Source organism: Lepidochelys olivacea (assembly GCF_965140295.1).
Source record: "Lepidochelys olivacea isolate rLepOli2 genome assembly, chromosome: 1".
Taxonomy (NCBI): domain Eukaryota; kingdom Metazoa; phylum Chordata; order Testudines; family Cheloniidae; genus Lepidochelys; species Lepidochelys olivacea.
The window spans coordinates 206,812,574-206,836,131 of record NC_140411.1 but is presented as its reverse complement, the minus strand read 5'-3'; the positions used below and the strand labels follow the sequence as shown (position 1 = coordinate 206,836,131).

The 23,558-nt window shown below is 48.4% G+C and overlaps 1 protein-coding gene across 1 annotated transcript in view; it reads left to right on the top strand.

Moving 5' to 3' along the window:
* Nucleotides 1-7,927, top strand: part of CASQ2 (calsequestrin 2) — a gene marked incomplete at its 5' end in the record, with an annotated part of 45,011 nt that extends 37,084 nt beyond the window's left edge. The window contains 4 exons of the mRNA XM_084618035.1: nt 1,554-1,608; nt 2,899-2,999; nt 3,410-3,484; nt 7,677-7,927. Of these exons, the coding sequence (XP_084474161.1) occupies nt 1,554-1,608; nt 2,899-2,999; nt 3,410-3,484; nt 7,677-7,856 (411 nt within the window). The 3' untranslated portion in view covers nt 7,857-7,927. The remainder of the gene's footprint in view (nt 1-1,553; nt 1,609-2,898; nt 3,000-3,409; nt 3,485-7,676) is intronic.
* Nucleotides 7,928-23,558: the final 15,631 nt, after the last annotated feature.

The following is a 23,558-nucleotide window of genomic DNA, read 5'->3' as shown; positions in this document are numbered from 1 at the left end:
AATACAGGGTTTACATCCATTAAGGTAAGGAGATTTTTATGCACAAGAGATGAGGAGCTCGATTCTGATCTGAGTTACCCAGGTGTAAATTCAGAATAGTCACAGTGACATCACTGGAATTACTCCAGGTTTACACGAGTGCAGCTGAGATCAGAATCTGGCTCCATTTGTCTAAGGAGATGTAGATTTTTTTTTAGTCTGTTGTGCAATGATCTTGCTGGCAAATGTAAAGGAAAAACAAAACTGTAGGCTACTCAATCTGTTTGTGGTCTGATTTCTGTAGCAAATCTGCCCTAAGTGTCCCTGTGAAAATGGGAGTCCCCAAAGAAGCTAGGACAGGCCTGACACCCGCTCTTGTTTTTAAAGATAATGTTTTCCACTTAATCTTTTAGCTTGTTTTATTTTGTTGTTGTTGTTTTTAGTTTTTGATAGTGGTTTTGTCACCTCTGGGCTCAAAGGGGAAAAGAAATTAGCATTTAGATGGGAATTTTTTCTTGCATTAAAATCAATTGAAATGGAAACTGGCATCGGCAGAGGATGAAGAAACCGAGGCTTTACCGTGGGATAATTCTGAGACGACTTTCATAGCAGGTGCACAATAAACAGCCTGGCTAATACATTGGCTTTTGCCAATGTCATTAGCCAAGCCCTACTCACAGCCCCACAGCTTTCATGGAGCAAATAACCCAAGCCCCTCACATCAGCCTCATCTAACTCTGTCAGATCTCACAAAGTCACCCATCTGAACCCCTTACCTCTCACCCACCCCATCTGAGCTCCTTCACCTCTCACCTGCCCTGTCTGAGCCCCCTCACCTCTCACCCACCCCGTCTGAGCCCCCTCACTACTCACAGTGACCCCCCTCCAAAACCTTGGGCTCTTCACCCCTTACAGAGACTCATTTGAGCCACTTCATTTCTTCCATTATTGGGAGAGGAGGAACACCAGCTGATGCTATTGGCATCACGCACCAGCCCAGAAGGGGCATGTCTGTGTGGGGGTGGGGCATGGCCATCACCCTGCACACTGACAGCAGGGCACACTGACACTGCACACTGACACTGGCAGCAGGGAAGCATTTTGGAGAGTTCAGGCTCCAGCTAGTGTAGAAAGACCCTGTACTCACCTGGCTCTCCACAGCAAGCCATGGGGCACTAGGCCTTCTACAGGAACAATGCCTCTCCACCACTGCCAGGCCCGCAGGCCCATCCTTATCGCTCTTAGCAACTGTGTCCAAGCCTTGCAAAGTGCTCTCTTCCTCCTCCTTCTCTTCCCCCCTTCCAGCCCTAACCCTTGACGTGGTGGCCTCCTCCTCCTCTTTCACAGCAGATCCCATCCAATGCTGTGCGTTACTCCACAGCAACTCCAGCCAAACTCTTCCTTGTGGTACCTATCACCTCCACATCTCCACCCACCTAAGCCCCACCCTCTAATGTCACATCATAATTCAGACCTCATCTCCAACAGCAACCCGCACTCAAGCTGCCCCATCACCTCTCAATGCCCTCTCCTCCTCTCTCCTGACCAGCCAGTAACAGTTTTCTTGTCCACAGGAGGATGACCTGGATGGAATCCACATTGTGGCCTTCGCCGAAGAAGACGACCCGGGTAGGAGGCCCTTCCTTACCCCCACATAACTCCTGTCTCTCCCCACACCTAGCTGGAAATCTATCAGATCAGCTAGGATCATCTTTGACTTGCATTATGGTTACCTGGTATGAGCCTCACACATAGGCCCTCTTCTCAGCCCCAAGGACTTACACCTTGTCATCCCTTCTTGCAAGTTGCTTTTCCTGCAAGAATCCTCCCTCCCAGCCTCGGAGTGTGTTAGTTACACCATCTTACACTCTGTTAAACTGACTCCACATCTTGGAGACACCTTCTCCCCCTCCCAATCCCTTACCAATCCCAATCCCCGCATGGAGCACCTCAGGATCTGTGCTGATTCTAAAGGGAAGTCTGTCTCCCCTTCACTAGTGCAGCCACGAGGAAGCGTCGCCCAGAAGAAGGTGTGTCTGTTGCTTTGCAGTTCAGTTACCATACCTTACCTGGCATGAGAAAGTTTCCAAAGCAAATGCAGTCTGGCAGTTGGCAAGCCTGTCAGACCAGTTCAGCAGGGCCTGCCTCCATCAAGCAGCGAGAACCCCACACGCAAACTGGGAAAAGGGAGACAGGTCCTGCAGGGATCTGGAGTCAGGATGCTTGTGTGAACTTTTAGCCAGAGAATAAGAATAGCCTCAGCAATTATATCAGTTAGGATTAAATTGCAAAGAATATCAATCGTCATGCTCCAGAGCTTAAACTGTGACCAGCTGGGGTTAGGAAGAAATGTACCCCTCTGTGTGGTCAGCATGGCACAGACAGGAGATTCGTGAGGGGCTTACATCTTCCTCAGAAGCTTTTGACTCTGGCAGCTGTTGGAGATAAAATAATATTCTGCATGAACTATTAATTAGTTTGGGATGGTAGTTCCTAGAGTCCTACTGCACAGGCTGAGTGAGCAGAGGACGGGATTCAGGACCGTTAGGTTTTTGTCCCAATTCTGCCACTGACTTGTTGTGTGATCTTGGGTGAAGCACTTAGGATGAGATCTTCAAAAGTGCCTTAGTGATTTAAGAGCACGAGTCAGTGGCATTTGTGGTCCTAAATCACTCGGGCATTAGTGAAAACCCCACCCTTCACTCGCTTCATTTTGATATCCTTGGAGGAAGGCTGCTAGAGAAGTGCAAAGCATTGTCATGTAGCAGCCATCATCATAAGGAATGGAGGTTAGCTAGAAATTTTTTAAATAAAAAGGAGCCTTGTACGCCATCTTTAGCCTGGACATTGCAACAAAACAAGGAGCGTGTGTCGGGGTGCTTGTTTGAGAGACTGGGAGGTTCACATATATCATTTCAGATGGCTTTGAGTTCCTGGAGATTCTGAAGCAAGTCGCCAAGGAGAACACCGACAATCCTGACCTTAGCATTGTGTGGATCGACCCTGATGACTTTCCTTTGGTGAGTGGCGGAGGATCATTTCCCTCCTTGGCTGGTGTGTGTGTGTGTGTGTGTGTGCACTCATCCTACCAGAGAACACACAGAATGTAGAGGAAGAGAAGAGAAGATATGGGAGAAGTTGAGACATAGCATGGCAAATTGGGAACTAACCAGCAAGGATCCACCTCAAAGTCAAATCTGCATGACAGTGCTGGAGAAGAAACTGATCTGGTGTTTCCACCATTAAATGGGTGCTGTTGGGACAGCCCACTGGTTAGCATTTTACACTGCCACACAAGAGAACCCATCTCTGATTTCCAGGATTAGACTGATTGCTGGATAGCTTGTTCTTCAATAGCCAGCTGGCTGTGTTAATATGAAGTGGTTGTTTAAACACATTTGTCTTAGCTTTTTTTCCCCCCCTGCTGCAGCTCATCACCTATTGGGAGAAGATCTTCAAGATCGACCTATTCAAGCCACAGATCGGGGTGGTAAATGTCACAGATGTGAGTATGACAAACACAGCAAATCCAGTAAGAATTTGAGATGCTAAGAAGGACAAGTCCTAAGGCAAAATCCTGGCCCTGGTGAAGTCAATGGAAGTTTTGCCATTGACGTCAGTGGAACCAGAATTTCACCCCGGTGAGCAGAGCAAATGTTAAGCCACAAAATTTACATTTAGATCTGGATTTTCAACACTTCAAAGCGCAGGAAAGTTCAGATCCAGTTTCGGTTTGGGCTCAGTTCTACTACTGAGTCACTTGTGGGCTACCTCTGGCCAATGCACAATTGTTCCCTTCAGACTGTTCCCCAGTGCTTTATCCAGTTTAATTTTAAATGACTCGTACAATGAGGTTTTCATCACTTCCCCTAAGGTCTTCCCTAGTCAGTCACTCACAGTAGGGTCTTATTTGCATGGAATTCTATAGGTCTCAGCAGAGAAACAGAGCAGCAAAAGATAGCTTAGGGACTGAAAGAAGGAAGAGGCTAGTTGCATGGCAAAACAAGAAGGGCACAGTTTGACTGTGCGAGGAAAGACGGTCACTAACAAACAGTGAGCAGCTGCACAGATTAAAAATACAGTAAGAAACCAGAAGGATGCAGTATAAATTGACAATGGTGAGATCTTCATGGAAAGAATATTGAATATCAGGGCTTGCTCTACGTTTCCAGCCCACTGTGAGACCATTGTGTTCAGTGGCACTATGGAGAATTTGATCACAGGAATAGCATGGTGTCAATGGATGTATCAGTCTTCGCAACCATGAAACAGATGAGGGTGAACTCATGTACTTAGACCACAGCACTGGGTTTAATGCACAGGGAGCAGAACGGCTCCATAAGCAGGTGCCGTTCTTACATAGGCACCTGTCTGACGATAACCACACTATCATATTCTCTCTGAGTTCTTTTAATGGAATTTAATTAAGCCTCACTTTCCCCCAGGCCTTATGCAAACTCTGAGTGTAGACACTCCTCCCCAACTGCACGCCCCCTGGAGTCTAAAACCAAAGGCCCTTTTCTAGCCACTACACCGCTCGATCACAAAACCACTGAGGGCTCCTGTACGGCTCGAGCTGCAATGGGGCAGAGGAGGAAGAAAGGCATAATTCTTCTCGGTGCCTAGGCTAGGGAAGCCCTTGTCAGACCTGTTCAACAGGTATATCCAATACATTCCACCATGCAGCCATCCCAGCGCAGAAGGGACACAGCTCTGGCTTCACCCAGCCCAGAAACACAGCCTGGGCTTCTAGTACTGCCGTCAGCACTAACCAGCCCTCCCCGCTTCATGTTCCTAGTGACGAGAGCCACGGTGAGCCTAGCCCTGGGGAGGGTGCACTAGACCAGAGGAGGGAGGGAGGTTCCCTGAGTCCCTCCCCATCCATGCACATGATCTTACATTGTTTCACGTGCATGCACAATATAACAAAAGCTAAGCAGCCCCTATTGCACTTCACAAACACATGGAATTTTCCTACCAGGTTGGCAATTGTTTCTAAGTCATGCCATTGTGTTACCATGGAGAGTGCAAATCAACTCAAAACATACCCATGTAACCAATGCAGTTGCTGAGAGGTGCTGAGTCCTAACTCACAGTGGAGTCCAGGGTGCTCAGCACATCCCAGGATCAGGCCCTGGGTGACTCAGACTTTGCCATTGTGCTACCTGCCTAGGTTTTATGAGCAGTAAATCTTGCCATTAAAATGCTATTGTTTCCATTGTGTTGTACCAGGCTTGTGGGGGACTAATGTCAGGTTGCAAATTCCCTATATATGTATTGGTCGCCAGGCTAGGGACGCAGTCCTGCTTCCAAGCAACAACCAACCAGAAGGAACAGTCAGGAAAATAAAATGCACGTAACATGCCAAATGGCAAGACAATGGAGAAAAAAAAAACATTTTTCCTCATTCTGACGGCAACGTCGAGATTATCTGAGAACATCTAACACATACTCCAGATTTACAGGCTTCTTTCCATGGCTGGATTCTGTGAAATGTAACCTTTCATAACCTTAAAAAGGAGCTGTCTGGAAACACAGCAGCTTGGAAATCAGAATTCCCTCAACTATGTAAATACCATAACATGGAGTCTGGATTTAACAACCCTTTTTGTGTTTGAAATTTTGTTAATAAAAAATCTGAATGTTTAATTTGACCTCAGAGGAGAGGAGGGAGAGACTTCAATGGGCTATGTCAATTTCCACCAGCTAACGATCCAACCCTTGGGGGGGTCTATTCCTGGCTCTGCCACCTACTTCCTCTGTGACCTTGAGCAAATCCAGAGGTTATCTCGAGATCTTTCAGAAGAGGTGGATCCCATCATTTGACCATGGCTTTGCTACCGTTTTCTTTGTAAACGGGGCTAGATTGTTGATCGTAGGGTTTATGAGAGTTTTAGTTCATTCTCCTAAGTGTGGTTTCCATTTATCTAGAAGGGTGTTCTGAAGAAGGTGCATGTTGGTGCAGTGTAAGAAAAGAAAAATGGTGGGCCTGATTCCGCACTGCAATGCTCCAGTGTGACAGTGATGTAAATCCACTGAGATGGAGTGATACAAAATGGAGTAACACAGTGATGAATCAGGCCCAGTGAATACACAGACACATTTTCCTTAACTTCAGAAGGAGTAGCCTCTCTGTTCCCCTCATGTCTCTAGAAATCCGCCAATAAAAGTACCATTGGGTTCCAGGTCCCCACTGCCTATTCTCACTGTGGCGGTGTAGAAGCCTTGCCACTGTGGATTGCAATATACTGCGGCTATATTTTCCACACAAGCAATGAGTCTGATTCAGCTGTCTTTACTCACAAGAGTAGCCCTCATTCACCCAAACAGTGCCATTTCATTCAATGGGACTACTCGCAGGGCATCAGGATCAAGCTCTGTATCTCTTTTGATAGCTTCCTGTTTGATAAAGGAAATACTTGGGGATCTAAGCCCTCCCTGGAGGCAGAAATGTGGCCAGACATTTTATCAAAGCTTACATCGGGACCCCAGGCAAATTAGGTCCCTCAGGCAAGGAAAGACTTTGCTTTGGAGATTTCACTGCTCCAGTGCCTTTCAAAGCATGAATGAACAGTGTCATTATCCCTGCTTTACAGCTAGGGAAACTCCATGGTCATGCAAGGAATCTATGGCTAAACAGGGAACAGAGCCCAGGTCACCTGAGTCCCCTCCCACTAGACCATGCCTCCTCTCACTACTCCATAACTTTATTTTGTACAGTGTCTTTCATATCGACAGAAAGCCACAGTGGTTTGCAGCTTTAAATGGTGTGAGCAGAGAGAGAGAGAAGAGTTTAAGACATACAGACAAGGGGGATGGGCAGTGTTTTCTGCAGATTTGGAATGAACTGTGGAGTCAGTGAGGCAAAGAGGTGTTATGGGAAAAGGCTCTTCCAGATGGCAAGAGCTGCTGTCACCCCCAAGAGTGTCCCTCCAGACTGTGTGATAGGCCAGAGAGGGTGCCGGCAGGAGAAGAGTGGAAGGATCAGGGAGATGAGTAGAGATGACAAGGTCTGGAAAGTCCAGCGGAATAAATCCACAGAGAGAGTTGGAGACAAAGAGGGGAATATGAAACTGCATTGTGAAATGGGCTAAAACCAGTGGAGCTACGTCCCTATGGACTATTGGCTAATATAATTAGCTAGCTGGTCCAATAATGAGAAAAATGTGATCAAAATACATGCTATTACCTGCCCAGTTCCTAACAGTCACTTTAAGAACATGATCAGTTCCATGCAGTACATCTGTTACAATCTTTGGCCATGTCTCCACTACCGGGACTATCCCGGCATAACCCAGCCTACAGCGATACAAGGGGTCTTTCTGTTAGTGTAGGATCACCACCACCCCAAGTGACGGTAGCTAGGTCTTCTGTCACCCTCGCTGGATCTACACCAGGGGCCAGATTGGTATAGCTACGGTGGGTGGATTTGTCACAACCTTGAGTGACGTAGCTATGCTGACCTAAATTTTAAGTGTAGCCCAGGCCTTAATAAAGCAGCATGGAGTCCCCCCTGTTAGAAAGCAGGGGGGCTAATCCTGCCAGCTCCTACCTGACACATGAGCTAATCCCACCACACCCAGTTAGAGAAACGAGCTAATCCTACCCCCTCCTTGAAGAGGTGAAGTAATCCTACCACCAGCCAGTCCCCAGCAGGGAGGTGCTCTGATTTCTTGCTGTGTTATCTGTTCCTTCAGGCAGACAGTGTTTGGATGGAAATCAAGGATGATGATGACCTGCCCACAGCGGAGGAGCTGGAAGACTGGATAGAGGATGTGCTCTCTGGGAAGATAAACACGGAAGATGACGACGATGACGACGACGACGATGACAATGATGATGACGACGATGACGACGACGACGATGATGATGATTAGATTTGATTCTGTACAGTTTGTCTTCCGGACAGTGAGCCATTTTCACTTGCGGCAGGTTGCTGTGCCTCCTAAACGGCTGTCCCGCCTCCTCAGCCTTATGAAGACTGTTTCCAGTGGTCACAGAACACCCATCTCCTCCTCCTTTCCCATCCCTCCTGCTCCCCACGCCAAAAAAACACCTTGGCCTGGTTTCCAGAGGTTCTGCACACCCCCAGCTCTCAGTGAAATCAGCGACAGCTGCAGATGCTCAGTACTGCTGAAAATCAGGCCTCATCGGTATGGACAACAAAAATCTGCAGGGAATTTCCCCTGACGTTTTTGTGAGTTACTGCTGGGTAGTGGGTAAATGGTAGAGGGCCTTTCTTCATGCCACCAAAGGGCATGGGGAACTAATTTCTATTGCCATGATAATTGGCCTCTTACATTTTAAGACCTAATCTCATTGTAAGACATCAGGAAGGTCACTGAAAAATATTGCCAATCTCATTAAACAAAACATCCTTCACATCTGCTCAGCTAAACAGCACAGCAGAGACCACAGTATCCCACAAACTCTGCTCTGGGTGTCTGGTACTTCTTCACTGATGACATCATAAACACCGTGGGGTGTTTTGTTTTGTTTTTTAAGGATGGTAGTTAAGATCTCAATTATCTGTATAATGAAAGAATATTCCCTTTGTGCAGAGCTGTGCAAAAAAATTGCACCCAAACTCATGAAACCTGCCTGGATTGGTGTGTCACTGCAGGCTCCAAACTCAGGCAAGGTTGGTAAAAGCGTAGAAATCCGGATGGGTCAGAACATCAGGTCTGAAAGCTCCTGAGGAGTTCAGATCAAGGTCTGAATCCAAACTCTGAGGTTCAGACCCAATGGACTGAAATGAAACACTGATTCCTGACTCTAGAGCTTTGAGATAATTCAGATCTGAACTCTACCACTCTGATACATCTGTATGATGGGTGGAACCAGAGCACTATATACGACCTACCTGAATTTTGGGGAAGTTTGCATCCACATCTGAATCTGGATCTGAACTTTCTGGCTTAGGCCCATCTCTTCTTTTAAGGGATCCTTAGCTGATTTATTGTTGGGCATTGAGATCACATGAAATACACAACTGGAAATTACATACAGAGGCTCACCCTGCCACACGTGGAGATCAAAAGAAACATTCATAGTACTCCACCCTAAAACCCTCCCATTCCATATGACTGTACAACCCTAGAGTCCTCGGAACTTTATTCCTGCATGGCATCTTTTCCAGTGAACAAATTGTCAGCCGGGGACAGGTCTGTTCAGCTTCACTAGACAAACTCATTGGATGAATAATTTTGGTGTGGTAACCATCAGTGAAAGGATCAAATTGTCTGGCTTTTAAGTAGTCGTGGGACTGGGTTTGAAAGTTCTATTCCACATAAATGTTCACACATCCCTTAGTACTAAGGGTGCAGCCTCTTTTGGCTGCAGACTCTAGTCTAAAGTACATCACAGCATTCATTTGCAGTCAAAGGGTCACTCACAATAGGGGTCAGAAACTTGATCTAGCAGAATGCAGGGCCATCCATGAGAAATCCACACATAAACCAACGTGACATCTTTAGGGCTCATGGATTTCCCTCACCTGTAGATTTCAATTGTCCTGCTTTATTAGGTTTTAGTGCAAGAGAAGGACAATCTGAGGACATTCTTACCCTTAGGAAGTAATCCTCAAATTGTCTTGCCTTTTTAGCTTAGTTAGGGTCTGTTTCTTCTCTCTTACTAGAGATACAGAGCCTTATGATCTTGTTTACACTGGGGCAAGTCAGAAGTAACTATTGAAGTCAATGAAATTAACACCGATGTAAAACTGGTGGAGGTGAGATGAGAATCAGGACTCATTGGGTCACTGTATTAATGTGAATTAGCCCAACAAGAGCTAAGATTTACACTCCAGAAACTGCCTCTGTCTAAGTGAACTGCAAAGCAAGATTTTATAGCGCTATCTATATCTACATATATCTATATACCTGCCCTTTCTTGCTTCTGTCCCAAAGGTTTAAAATACGTGTGTGGGGGGGGGCCAGGGGGGATTTTCTATGTACAGTATTAACATTTGGAACATCAAGCGCTCACTTCCCTTTCCGTTCTAGAAGACTTGGTGAGATCTTTGGAGGACTTGAAGGATGATGTCACTCTAGGCTGTGCTGCGAGCTGTCTCCTGCTTTCTTACTGCTTCCTGGAAAGGGGGTGCTAAGTCTTAACCCTTCTCCCATTGGTTGAGGTGAAGGGGAGTCACAGCTCTGTCTACAGCCACCAGAGATGATCTTATGGTTCAGGCTCTCCAGAGTTCTGCCCAAGATCCTCCAGCACAGAGAGGGATGTGAGGATCTGGGATGCCTCGTGTAAATAGCAAGCAGGATTTTTCTTGTAAATTTGAGGTCATCTTTATGCATTGTAAAGTGCAGGAAAGGGTAAAGCCAACATTTTTCAGTCTCTCTTCTCAGTTCACCACTAAGGGACAGATCCTGCTTGCATCCTCATGTGGGAAGACTACCAGCTTTGCCTTCACCTTGGGGCTACACACATGAGTAAGACAAGCAGGGTTTCACCCTTCCTGGCTAATCAGAAGGGTTTGCAGTTTACAAGGGAATAAAGATCCCATGCATTTTTGTCCTCACCATTCACAACACTACTGCAACCCCTGTTATAATCCCTGTTACAAAACACATTTTAGTTATTTATACTGTTTCCTGATCGGCTTCTCTCTCTCTGAAATTATGACCCGTTCCCAGGAGCCGTTTGAGTGATGCAGTTGAGCAGTTCTTTGATTGGCCTGAACTGGCTCATGGAAGGATAATTCCAACATGAGTAGACACTGAAACAGTGATTTGTAATCTGACAGTATAATTAATTTATGTGAACATGAAGAAAAGCAAATTCGTTATTTTATCCCTTCCCGGTCATTATCACTAATGGGGCATCCCAAATGCTCACTAGCTTTCTGCATGCCTCTTTTCAGTGCCTTTTCTGCTCTAAGGACTTGGCTACGTTAGGTATATTTGCATCATTAGCTACACGGGTGCAAACCTCTCCCATAGATGCACTGTGCCAGTGTAAAACGGAGTGAGTTGCATTTGTGCGAGCCCCACCTACCATGTGTCTTGCACTGGTGCAGCTGTATGGGTAAAGCTACACTGATACAAAAAGGCATTTTAAAGCATCAGGCAATATTTATTTTGGGAAAGGGGGCACTTAGAACATGGATGCGTTCCATGCAGAAACTGATGGGTGATGTTGTATCCTGTGCTGTGGGGTTTCAGTGCTTCATAAATTGGACTAGAAAGCTTTTCTTTGTATTATAAAATAAAAAGTTAAATATACACCTGTCATCCCTGTGGCCTGTGAAGTTGCTTTTGATACTATCGTTTCTCCCGCCCCAGTCTTCAAACAGGGCTTTCTCTGCTTCTCTTCACCCATATATCATCTGGGATCTTTTTAACTTTACCTTTTAATTAAAAAGCTACAGATGTTTAATTCTCTTCTGGTTTTTGCCATTTTAAAAAATAAGTAACATTTTAAGGGAGGGGAGAAGGAGGCAGTTCTGGCAATGAAGAAAGTAGGAGGGAAAGCTAATTCAAATGCATTTTTTTCATTTATCTGGAATGTCCCAAATGTTCAGTAGTTTTCTGTCTCTTTTCAGTACCTTGTCTGCTGTGATTTTACAAAATGGGGCAATATCTCTTTTGGAAAAAAAGGGGCGATTAGAATGTTAATATGTTCCCTTCTGTGACTGGTGGGATGTTGGTGTATTCCATGCTGTGATGGTAGGATGTTCTATTCTACAAGTGGTGGGATACTGAGGCATTCTGTGCTGCAATTGGTGGACCATAGTCTCTTGGGTCCTATGACTACTACATCTTATAGCCACTTGTCAAGCATGAAACAGCTGCCACTCAACTTAGCTAATGAATAGCAATAACCATGGAAGAGTGCTCGCTCTCACCAGGGTAAGTGAGGAGGAAGTCAATGGATTTACACCAGGGGAAAACCAATGTGAGGGGGAAATCAAGCTATCCCTTGCCTCCGTCCTCCTCTTTTTCCTCTCTCTCTCTCTCTCTCTCCATCTATCCCCCTCTGTCCCTTGCTTTCTCTCCTGAGTTCTCCCTATGCCAATTTTCTCCTGTTCCTCCCTCTCCCTCCTCTCCTGCCCTCCAATATCTGCTGTCAACGGCCATTTAAGGACAGGGCTAGAAATTGTCCCCACTACCTCAGCTCATCTCCGTGCTCTGTCACGGCCAGGCGACCACACTGCTGCTCACAAACCCACCGGTCCGAGAAGCACCCACAGAGCTGCTATTGCCACCTCCCCATCCACTCCAAGCCGGGGAACTGCCTCTAAATCAGAGGTCCCCAAACTGTGGGGTGTGCCCCCCAAGAAGAATGTGAAGAAACATTCTGGGGGGTGCATCGGGCCCAGGCCAGCCCCACGGGGAGGGGAGGGGTGGGGGAGGAGTGCTACCAGCTCCGGCCCCGCCCCCAGCCATGGCCCCAGGTCCCGACCTTGCACCTGGCCCCATCCCCAGCCTTGGCACAGCTCTGCACCTGGCCAGGGGCCCAGCTGTGGCTCCGCTCCTGCCCCCAACCTCGGCCCCTGACCGCAGCTTCATCCCTGCTCCTGACCCCAGACCTACCCCCAGTTGCAGTCCCAGCCTCGGCCCCCTTACCCCTATCTGAGTCCTCCCCTCCCCCCGGAGCTGCAGCCCTGCTCCCAGCCCCAGTCCCAGCCTGGGGGAATGGGGACAGAGATAAGGGGAGACATGACCCTCAAAAGTTTGGGGATCACTGCTCTAAGCGGGTCTGGGACTCATTACGCAGTCCCAGCTGAAAGCAGGGAGAGGAGATGGCTGCTCCCAAGGAGCCAACCTGCAGAAAATAATGTTTCCCCCTCCTTAGGGGAGAGTCCAGGGCAAACAGGACCCAGAGCTCCTTTTGCTTTGGGGGAATAGGGTTGACACACAGTGCAGGGCAGTGTCCCAGCTCACTGCGGGCTCCCTAGAGCAAGACACTTAGTGGGCTTGGTTCACGCTGAGCTCCCCTTGCTGTGAAATTCCATTCAGGCCCTTGAATGCACAACCACTGTCAGGCCCCAACAGACTCCATCATGAGGGAGCTTTACTGTTCCTGTCTGTACTGCATGGACACCCACTGAACTCCCATAGACTAGTCCTGCCTCAGCGAGTAAAACCTGGGATGAATTCTATGGGGAAGGATCTTTTCCAGTTGTCGCAAAGCCCTGGTCAGTTGCAAAGCAGAGTTTCTTCCCAGATTGTGACCTGCAGTAACTAAAGATGCAACGTAGCTCCAGTTCGTACTCCAATAATGTCCTCGGTGGGTGGCTCAACATTGACCTGACAATGAATCCAAACACCAAATTGCCACCTGCTCCTAGGTTTTCTTTTAAGCTTTGAATCCAAAATGTCATAGGCCCCCACCCAGTTATTTCCATAGAAACACACATAATTCGGCAGCCAGGTTACTGAGTTGCAACCACTAATCAGATTAGTCAGAATTTCTTTTTAAAAAAAATCCCATACAAAACCACAGTACTGACAGCACTCCAAAGCAACAGCAAACTAGTTATGGCCACCCCCTCAATAGTTACAGAACAACAAAGTCGGTATAAATATTGGGCTGAGTATTTTCGGTGCCCAGGAACTCAAGGTTGGCCTTTGCAAAAACCAAACCAAAAGATTTACTGCTTCCCCACCTTGTCTCTCCACCACACTACAGACAGATACACACACATACCCCCAGAGCTTTTAAGGACTGCCCACAGCATATGTCTGTACTGCTCATGCTGTTCCAACATGTGAAGCAGTTCTGTGCTGGCCCTAAAACATTTTCTGAGAAATGTTAAGGTGATTAAAGACACTTTACCAGGAAGCCCCCTGCCCACTCCCCACTGAGGTTACCTTTACTAGCAGTAAAAAACTAAAATGCGATCAGCACACAAGCATGTGTCCCCTTGGGAGTCAGATTATCGCCTTGTAAAAGGAGGAAGGAGGAAAAATATTAGGGCTTAAAGAGTAGCATTGTGCATGTGGCAATGTCTGTCATGTCTTTGTTTTAAGAGCTCTGCACTTTTATGTTTCTACCATGGGCAGAGGGTGAATGAGCCGTTGGGGGAGGCTAGTCCTCGGCCCCTCCCCCTCCCCGCCAGAGCCCAGAGCACAAGCACAAACCCCATGGGCACTGGCCCCGGCCCAGCATGACCCAACCCCAGGCCCAGAGCGCCCCCAGCCCCAGCGTGCCGGGCGGGCAGCGCGAACAGAGCGCCCCCAGCCCCAGCGTGCCAGGCAGGCAGTGTGGCTGGAGCACCCACCAACCCCAGTGCTGAGTGTGAGGCACAGTCCCAGCACCTTCAACCCCAGTGCCGGGCAGGCAGTGTGGCCCCCGTCCCAGCAGCCCCAGCCCCAGGCCTTGTGAGCACCAGGCCCAGCCTGCCCCAGGCTCTCTGCCATGGAAGAGCAGGAAGGGAACAGGAAGCAGGCAGAAGGGGGCCTGGGGGAGCAGAGTGTGGGCGGGGCCACTCCAGGCTGTTTGAGGAGGCACAGCCCTCCCCGGCTTATGCTACCCGCCACCCTTGGTTTCTACACTTAACTTGATAGAGTAGTCTACACTAGAAAGTTAAGTCAACATAAGCTACCTTGCACCAATTTACTTGTGCATGTGTCTACACTTACATGTGCCTCCCACCAATGTTAGCACCCCGTTACGGCGACCCAATAACACCATCTCCCCGAGTGGGACTGAGCCATGGTCGATGTTCTGAGGTCGATGCAGTGCAAGAGCAGACATTGTGTTACTTCTGTTGACCCTCAGAGGCCTCCAGCAGCTCTCCCACAATGCCCGACACAGACCACTCTGGTCACAATTGTGAACTCCACTGCCCAGGGCTCATGGAGACTGGAAGCCCCCTCCCCCCTTACGCTTTAAAACCTCATGAATTTTTTTAATGCCTTTTCCTGATTGTCCAGCGTGGCAAGCACGCCTAGCAGTGCTCCTTTGTTGTATGCAGTCATCCACCTTACCATGCCAGCTACACACTCCAGACATGCATTGGCCTGGAGTAGACAGTAGATGTTGGCTCTCCTGGGCCTGTGAGGAGAAGATGATGTGCTAGGGACCAGCCATAGAAACAGTAACAGCTACGAGCAGATTGCATGAGGGCTACAGGAGAAGGGCTCTGGCAGGGACCAGCAGCAGCAGCCCATGAAAGTGAAGGAACTGCAGTAGGCCTATCCAAAGGCCAGGGATGCAAACAGCCAATCAAGTGAGAGGCGCTGTGGGGAGGGGAGAGATTGGCTGCCAGTGGGTGCTAAGCACCAGCTAATTTTTTCCCTTGGTGCTCCAGCCCCGGAGCACCCACTGAGTCGCCACCAACGCGTGAATGTATTTCCCATTTCAGATGTATGGGAGGTGCCTCTCAATTTAACAGGACACAGCTATTGGCTTTTCATTGATTTACTGGTACTAGAAGAGGTAACTGCTGGTGCTGAGTGGTGCCAGGCACAAGCACTCCGAAGTAGACGTGACAATGGGCATGTCTTACTTAAAACTTCAGGGGAACAAGGGAAGGGAGTTCTGAACCTTAACGGTCACTCTCCATTGTGACTATACTGACAATGGTGCCTCTGCGTGTTTTATCTGCAGCTGCTAACATTGCAGCCTTGAAGGGTTCCCTATCCACACCTACAGAATACCTCAGCCAGATACAGATGAGAGGAATCGGGATGACACGTTCTGCAAGAGCCCACAAGCCAGTGCGGCAGTGGACTGTGAGCAGAGGGCCTGGTGGGTGAATACTGCAGACCGTATGGAGAGGGACAGAGCGGACAGGAGAGCAGCCCACAGGTCCCAGCAGGAAAAGGAAAGGGAGATGCACCAGGACATAATGGGGCTTCTCTGGCAGCGAACACAGAGGCTGCAGACTCCCGAGGACCTAGAGGTCCAACAATCCCAGGCTTGCTTCCCTTTGCAGTCCATGGAGAACTCTAGTCTAGCCTCCTTACATCACTCCCTCAAATGTTCCACACGGCATCAGGGTCTGCAAGCCCTCTCCCCTCCCCCCCAACTCAAGGGGACAGTAAGGACAAGCACAGCTTCACATACACTGACCTGAGAGCGCCACAGTTGATGAATGAGTAGCTAAAATGAACAAGAATGTTCCTTCCTCTTCTTTAAGCTATTTTTCATACATTTATTAAGGTTTTAACATATTTGCTTTTAACTTGCACAACATGGGATTTTTTGTGGCTATTTTTTTTTAAGTGTTTTCATCATTCAATAAAACTGTGTTGTTTGGGAAAGAATTCTTCTTTATTAGTTCCCAACATATGCTTCAGGATGCCTGCTGGTAATAAAAGTACCCAATTATTGGTACTGTACAATGTAATGCAACTCAGAGGATCAGTGACACAGTGTGATAATCACAGAACCATAGGACTGGAAGGGACGTTGCAAGGTCATCTAGACCAGTCCCCGGCACTCATGGCCTAAGGACTATCTAGATCATCCCTGACAAATGTTTGTCTAACCTGCTCTGAAAAATCCCCAATGATGGAGATTCCACAACCTCCCTAGGCAATTTATTCCAGTGCTTAACCACTCTGACAGTTAGGAAGTTTTTCCTAATGTCCAACCTAAACCTTCCTTGCTGCAATTTAAGTCCATTGCTTCTTGTCCTATTTTCAGAGGTTAAAGAGAACAGTTTTTCTCCCTCCTCCCTGTAACAACCTTTTATGTACTTGAAAACTGTTCTGTCCCCTCTCAGTCTTCTCTTCTCCAGATTAAACAAACCCAATTTTTTTCAATCTTCCCTCACAGGTCATGTTTTTTAGACCTTTAGTCATTTTTGTTGCTCTTCTGTGGACTTGCTCCAATTTGTCCACATCTTTCCTGAAATGTGGCATCCAGAACAGGACACAGTACTCCAGTTGAGGCCTAATCAGTGCAGAGTAGAGCGGAAGAATTATTTCTTGTGTCTTGCTAACAACACTCCTGCTAATACGTCCCAGAATGATGTTTGCTTTTTTTGCAACAGTCTTACACTATTGACGCGTATTTAGATTATGATCCACTTTGTCCCCCAGATCCCTTTCTGCAGTACTCCTTCCTAAGCAGTCATTTCCCATTTTGCATGTGTGCAACTGATTGTTCCTTCCTAAGGAGTATACTTTGCAATCTGTCCTTAATGAATTTCATTCTATTCAGACCACTTCTCCAGTTAGTCCAGATCATTTTGAATTTTAATCCTACCCTCCAAAGCACTTGCAACCCCTCCCAGCTTGGTATCATCTGCAAACTTTATAAGTGTACTCTCTATGCCATTGTCTAAATCATTGATGAAGACATAGAACAGAACCAGACCCAGAACTGATCCCTGAGGGACCCCGCTCAACATGCCCTTCCAGTTTGACTGTGAACCACTGATAACTACTCTCTGGGAACAGTTTTCCATCCACTTATGCACACACGTTATAGTAGCTCCATTTAGGCTGTATTTCCCTAGTTTTTTTATGAGAAGGGCATGCGAGACAGTATCAAAAGCCGTACTAAGCCACATCTACTGCTTCCCTCTATCCACAAGGCTTGTTACCCTGTCAAAGAAAGCTATTAGGTTGCTTTGACAATACTTGTTCTTGACAAATCCATGCTGACTATTATTTATCACTTTATTATCTTCTAGGTGTTTGCAAATTGCTTAATCGTTTGCTCCATTATCTTTCCGGGTACTGAAGTTCAACTGACTGGTCTGTAATTCCCCAGGTTGTCCTTATTTCCCTTTTTGTAGATGGGCACTATATCTGACCTTTTCCAGTCTTCTGGAATCTCTCCCATCTTCCATGACTTTTCACAGATAATCGCTAATGGCTCAGATATCTCCTCAGTCAGCTCCTTAAGTAATCTAGGATGTATTTCATCAGGCCCCGGTGACTTGAAGACATCTAATTTGTCTAAGTAATTTTTAACTTGTTCTTTCCCTATTTTACCCTCTGATCCTACCTCATTTTCACTGACATTCACTATGTTTGACATCCAATTGCTACTAATCATTAATGTACAGCATGCACCACAAAACTAATAGGTGCATTGTCAGTACTACACTCATAAATGTGCACCAAACACTGCACAATTCCTAACAGAGCCCCAAAGTACAGGGCCAGTTAGAGCACAGCCCATCACAACACGTTACTGCAGCTTGCTGTTAAAGTGCTCTTTCAAAGCCTTCCTGAGCCGTACAACTCCACATTGAGCTCTTCTGATAGCCCTTGTGCCTAGCCGTTCAAACTCAGCAGACAGCCACTCCACTTCCACCACATCTGCAACTTTTCCCCCTTTGCCTCACAGATGTTATGCACAACACAGCAGGCAGCTACAGCCATTGGGATATTTTTCTCACTGAGACCCAATCTTGTGAGTAAACAACATCAGCATCCCTTCAATCTACCAAAAGCACATTCAACTGTCATTCTGCATTTGCTGAGCCAATAGTTAAATCACTCCCTGGTGTCGTCTAGGTGATCAGTGTACAGCTTCATGAGCCAGGGGAGTAAGGAGTAGGCTGGGTCCTCCAGGATCACTATTAGCATTTCAACATTGTCCATGGTAATCCAGTGGTCAGGAAAGAAAGTGCCTACTCATAGCTTTCTGAACAGTCCTGTATTTTTAAAGATGCAAGCATTGTGCACCTTCTCTGACCAGCCAATGCTGATGTCAGTGAAATGTCCCTGGTGATCCACCAACGCTTGCAAATCCATAGAAAAGTAGCCCTTTCTGTTGGTATATTCTTTGGCAAGGTGGGCTGGTGCCAAAATAGGGATATGTGTGCCATCTATCAGCCCACCACAGTTTGGGAACGCCATTGCTGCAAATCCATTCGTTAGGTTTTGCATGTTGCCAAGAGTCACAGTTCTGCATAGTTGGAGATGGTGAATGGCCCTGCATACTTGTATGACAACAGCCACCACAGTGGATTTTCCAACTCCAAGATGATTTCCCAATGTCTGGCAGAAATATGACATTGCAAGTTTACACATATGACAGCCACTTGCATCTCCACTGTCAGTGCAGAGCTCATTCTGGTGTCCCTGTGCAGGAGGGCTGGGGTGAGTTCTGCACACAGATCCGGGAATATGGCCTTGCATGGATGGTAGGTATCACAAGCCACAGGAGGCTGAGCCTCCCCAAACAGCTAGGCGTGGCCCCCACCCATGCTCTGCCCCCAGACCCCCTCCTGCTTCCTGCTCTTCCCCTGTGGCCCGAGCTGGGGCTGGGACTCGGGGGGGTGGGGCCAGTGCTTGTGCGGCCCAGAATTCTGGGGCTGGGAGCACTGGGATTGGGGGCACTGGGGCCATACCACCCGCCCAGTGCTCTGGGGGCGTTCCAGCAGCCTGGGGCTGAGGGACCAGCACCTGCGGTTGTGGGCGGGATCTGGGCTCCAGCAGGGGAGGGAGGTAGAAGAGGCAGGGGAGGTGTGGGGCCTTGAGCAGAAGGGGCGGGGCCAGGGGCTAGCCTCCCTGAACAGGTGGCTCACATGGTGCTCACGTGGCTTTGCACATCCAAAAGTACTGCAGCCACTGCTCGTCATCCCAAGCCTGCGTTACAATGTCAGTGCTCATTTCTCAGGTGCAGAAGTGGTGCTCCACCCTTTGCAGCTGCTTCATGAATACCACCAAAAATCTTGAACTGGTTCTTGCTATGTCCCACAGCAGTCTGCCCTCAAGGAAATCATCATGTTCCCCATGGCTCTTGTTGTGGTGCTGCAAATACCAGTGGACCATGCATTCTGTGTTTGCAACACTCATGATAATAGTGCAGAGCTGTGCAGGTTCCATGCTGCTGTCAAAGATGATGGCCCGTAACTAGTCCTGCCTGGATCCATGGGATATTCAAATTTGGTGCAAAAATAGTGATGGCATTATGGGGCTGAGAAAGTAGCATTATGGGAACTTGATCCTGCAGTACCAGTCAACCCCTGTGTGACTCGTTTCTGCCCCAGCATGCATTGCCAGAATTTCCCAAAACATAGCGGGCTGGACAGTGAGTTGCACAGTGAGATACCTACCCATGGTGCACTGCACTGTGCATCCATAGAAGCACTCCTAGTGAGTACACACACCGCCAAATGCCAGGAGCCCGGTATGCACGTACCCAAGTGATATACAAACTGCGAAAGCTTTATGCCACCATAACTTGTGTTGGCAAAAGTTTGTAGCGTAGCCATGCCCTAAATCGGAGATGCTGCAGCATGTTACAGAGAAGACAAACACACACAGCTCTCTCCTACTGACTTGCCTTTTCTTTCTTGTTTCCCTTAAACTAAAATAGAAGTAATTCAGGGTCATGGTATCTAGCTGATCTCCGTGCATAGCAAATGGAACAAGCAACAAGTGTCTTATGTTCCTAAAAGCTCATGCCTCAGGATTTCAGCCAGCCACCAGCAGCTGGAATTTCCCCCCAAATGCATCATGGGAGGGGTTTTTTTTAAATCTCCTTCTGAAGTATTATGTACAGCCATGACTGGCAAAGGAACATTGGATGGGGTGAGGCAGGGCTCTGAGGTGGCACAGAGCATTCTCTCTCTCAGGGGCTTGGCTGGCTAGTTCTTGCTCAAAGATTCAGAGTCTAACCAATCACCATATGTGGAATTGGGAAGGAATTTCCCACAGGTCAGGGATTATGAGTTAGGCCTAATGGTGGTACAAGCATATGGGAGGGAGGGGGGTCGTACTTCCTGGTAGACCTACTTGATTAGCGATCAATATCTAATGTGTGGCTGGAGAAAGCCCTCTTCACAGGGGTGCCATTACTCTCAGAAAGCTGGGAAACCTGGACAAACGGTTCTTCCTGTCATGCTAAGGCAGCATCTCAGCATTATTGATAATTTACTACTGCAGGCCAACAAGTATACATGAATCAGGGCTGTATGAGTTAGATATAGGGCATGGGATCTGAAATAGACATTGGTTCCTTTGTAAAAGTAACTGATAATCAGAGCCGTCCCTTGGATGCAGTGAATTGGGGCAACTGCCTCAGGCCCCGTGCTTTGGGGGGCCCCCCCGCATTTTGATAAAATCAGGACTGTCCTGATATAGAGCCCTTTGTCCCAACTGATGTACGATCGGGACACCATTTACCCCCCTGATATTCAGGTGAGAAGGCAGGCGGGCGGGCGGCAAGGAGGAGAGTGGAGGGTGGGCGGACAGGGGCGGGGGCTGGACAGCGAGGAGACTAGTGGGGAGGCTGATTTGTCCTGGGTCCTGCACCCTCCTAGGGATGGCTCTGCTGAGAATCCTGCTTGTGCATATTCTCTCTCACACACACACACAGTATCACACCATCCTCCTCCTCCCCCTCCCCCCGAACATGCTGTGCACGTTTGTGTGCCTGTGTAGCAGACCAATGGGGTGTGTGTGTGAGAGAGACACAAGGGGCAAGACACACTCACCCGATAGCTTATCTGCCAGTACCAGAATTTGCTGTAACCCGAGCCCAGGGCTTTTCCTAGTCCAAGATAAACTCAGATCAATCTTTCAACACCACGCTCTGCTGGCCAATCCCAACAACACGTCCGCCCTTTCTGCATACCTGATGTGACATAGCGTGCTGCAGAGGGATCCTATTCCCCAAGATACCCCACCCCTTCCAGTGCTTCAGGGCCCAAATACTCAGCACCCATGCCTCTGACTGGCCCCAAGCTTAGGCTCTTCCCACACCTCCCAGAGAAAACTAGCTGCTAGTTCGGATGCTGGAGCGAGTACCAGCGTGGCTCAATACCAGCAATGAAGGACAGTGACATAAGCAGAAGGTTGGTTCTGTGGCCGTGAAACCTTACCCCTCTACTCAGCCAACACAAGGTGTTTTGCCAGGAGAAATGCCAAGCCATTAACTTCAGACCTTAGGACAGAGGGACATGCAGCAGCCATGTTTGCTAGTACCATCACTCCCTGCAGTGCTTCAGAGCACCCACGCTGTACGCCCAGCTCATGTAAAACCGGTAGACCATGCCCCTACACAGTGTTTTCTCCAGTCAGTGTGTGTGCCCCTCACACACATACACACGTCCCTGCACAGCTCTCAAGAGGAGTTGCTTTCTGAACAGCCCTGAATTTTGGGTCTAGTCCCAACACGTCAGTGGACCTACTAGTCTCATTCAGAGTCGAGAGGCCATTCCAACAGCTGGCTCGGTCCTGCCCAAGGACAGCCCCTGAAGCTCTACCTCCCTGCGTGCGGAGGGCACCATGGACGAGGGCGGCCAGAGGTCCACGCTCCCAGAGCGACCCCAGCAAGGAACTTAAACTCCACAAAACGGTGATAAACAAGCGTGGCTTAGCATTATTAGTTACCAGTCGTGGGGCTGGATCCTGTGCGTAGGGCGCACACACAAAGCTAAACCCACATGACTTTGATGGGAGTTTGGCTGAACTGGAGCTGCAGCCTCAGCCCCATATTTCCGATAAGCTCATGGCTTCCCCCTATGATCCAGACACGAGAGGCAGCCAGGTAGAGGCCAGTAGGAGCAGGTACCTCCCGCCGAGCCAGTTCCTTCCACCACCTCTGCTCCTTGAGCCAGGAGAGTGGGGAGCAGGGCCAGGGGCCATGACTAGGGATTCCATCAGGATCAGGATGAGACCTAACATGAGGGGTAGATTACCCAACCTCAGCCTGCTGTGGGGATCTCACCCCTTCCTCAAGCCCCTGCTGCTAGCAACTACCAGAGACAGGAGAGTAGATGGACACTGGGATTGATCCAGTCTGGCAGCTCCTCTCAGGCACAAGGAGTGGCCAGCAGTGACTGCAGCACCACCAGGAAAATCTGAGGTTCATTATTTATTGGAGGGAGGGACAGAGCAACTTGCCCTCATTCGTGCCTGTAATTTATTTTTCACTGCAGTCCCTCTATTATTTCTTTCAGAGCACCAGGGATTGCTCCTTAGGCAACTCCCAGGGCTGGCCACCACAAACGGCACCGCAGGACAAGGGCAAATAGCTCCCAGAGGGATACACCACTCAATGGGAAAAGGATCAGGAAGCCGGGGGGGGGGGGGGGAGAGGAGAGGAGAGGAGTGGAGTGGAGTTGAGCAGTGCCAAGTGCTCCCCCACCACCCTTCCTGTTTCCTACTGGTTTGAAATTAATGCTTTGTAACCTCGTTTGGTAATCCCAGGAGGAGCAATCCCCTTCGGAGGCTCTCTGCACTAATGTTTATCCATTAACTGCTCTTATCTCTGCAACCCTTGCACTGTATTTTTCATAGCACAGCAGCATCCTGTGGATTTTTCCAACCATTTCTCCAGCAGTGCTGACAGCAGCCTGGCACACGCTTGGCCTGTGGTGGGGGGACAGCTTGCGGGATGAAGCCGGGAGGCCAAGTGCTTCGGGACCACCATTTGCAGTGCCCGTGGGATCACTCCACACTCTTGTTCCTTCAGTCTGCAAGGAAACTGTACAAGTCCAGCTGGTGACAAGACCTGCTGGAGGGCTGTTCCCCCACCTTGATTCTGGCAACAGATGAGAGGTGAGGCTCTGTAAGCTGGGTCGTGTAACCAGAGTGGTGGTAGCAATACCTTTTTGCTTTATTGCTGAGAAAGTGCCCAAGAGCTACATTGGTTGGTTGCTTTGAATATAACACGGCCTGAATTCTGTAGACACCAAAGGCACCGCC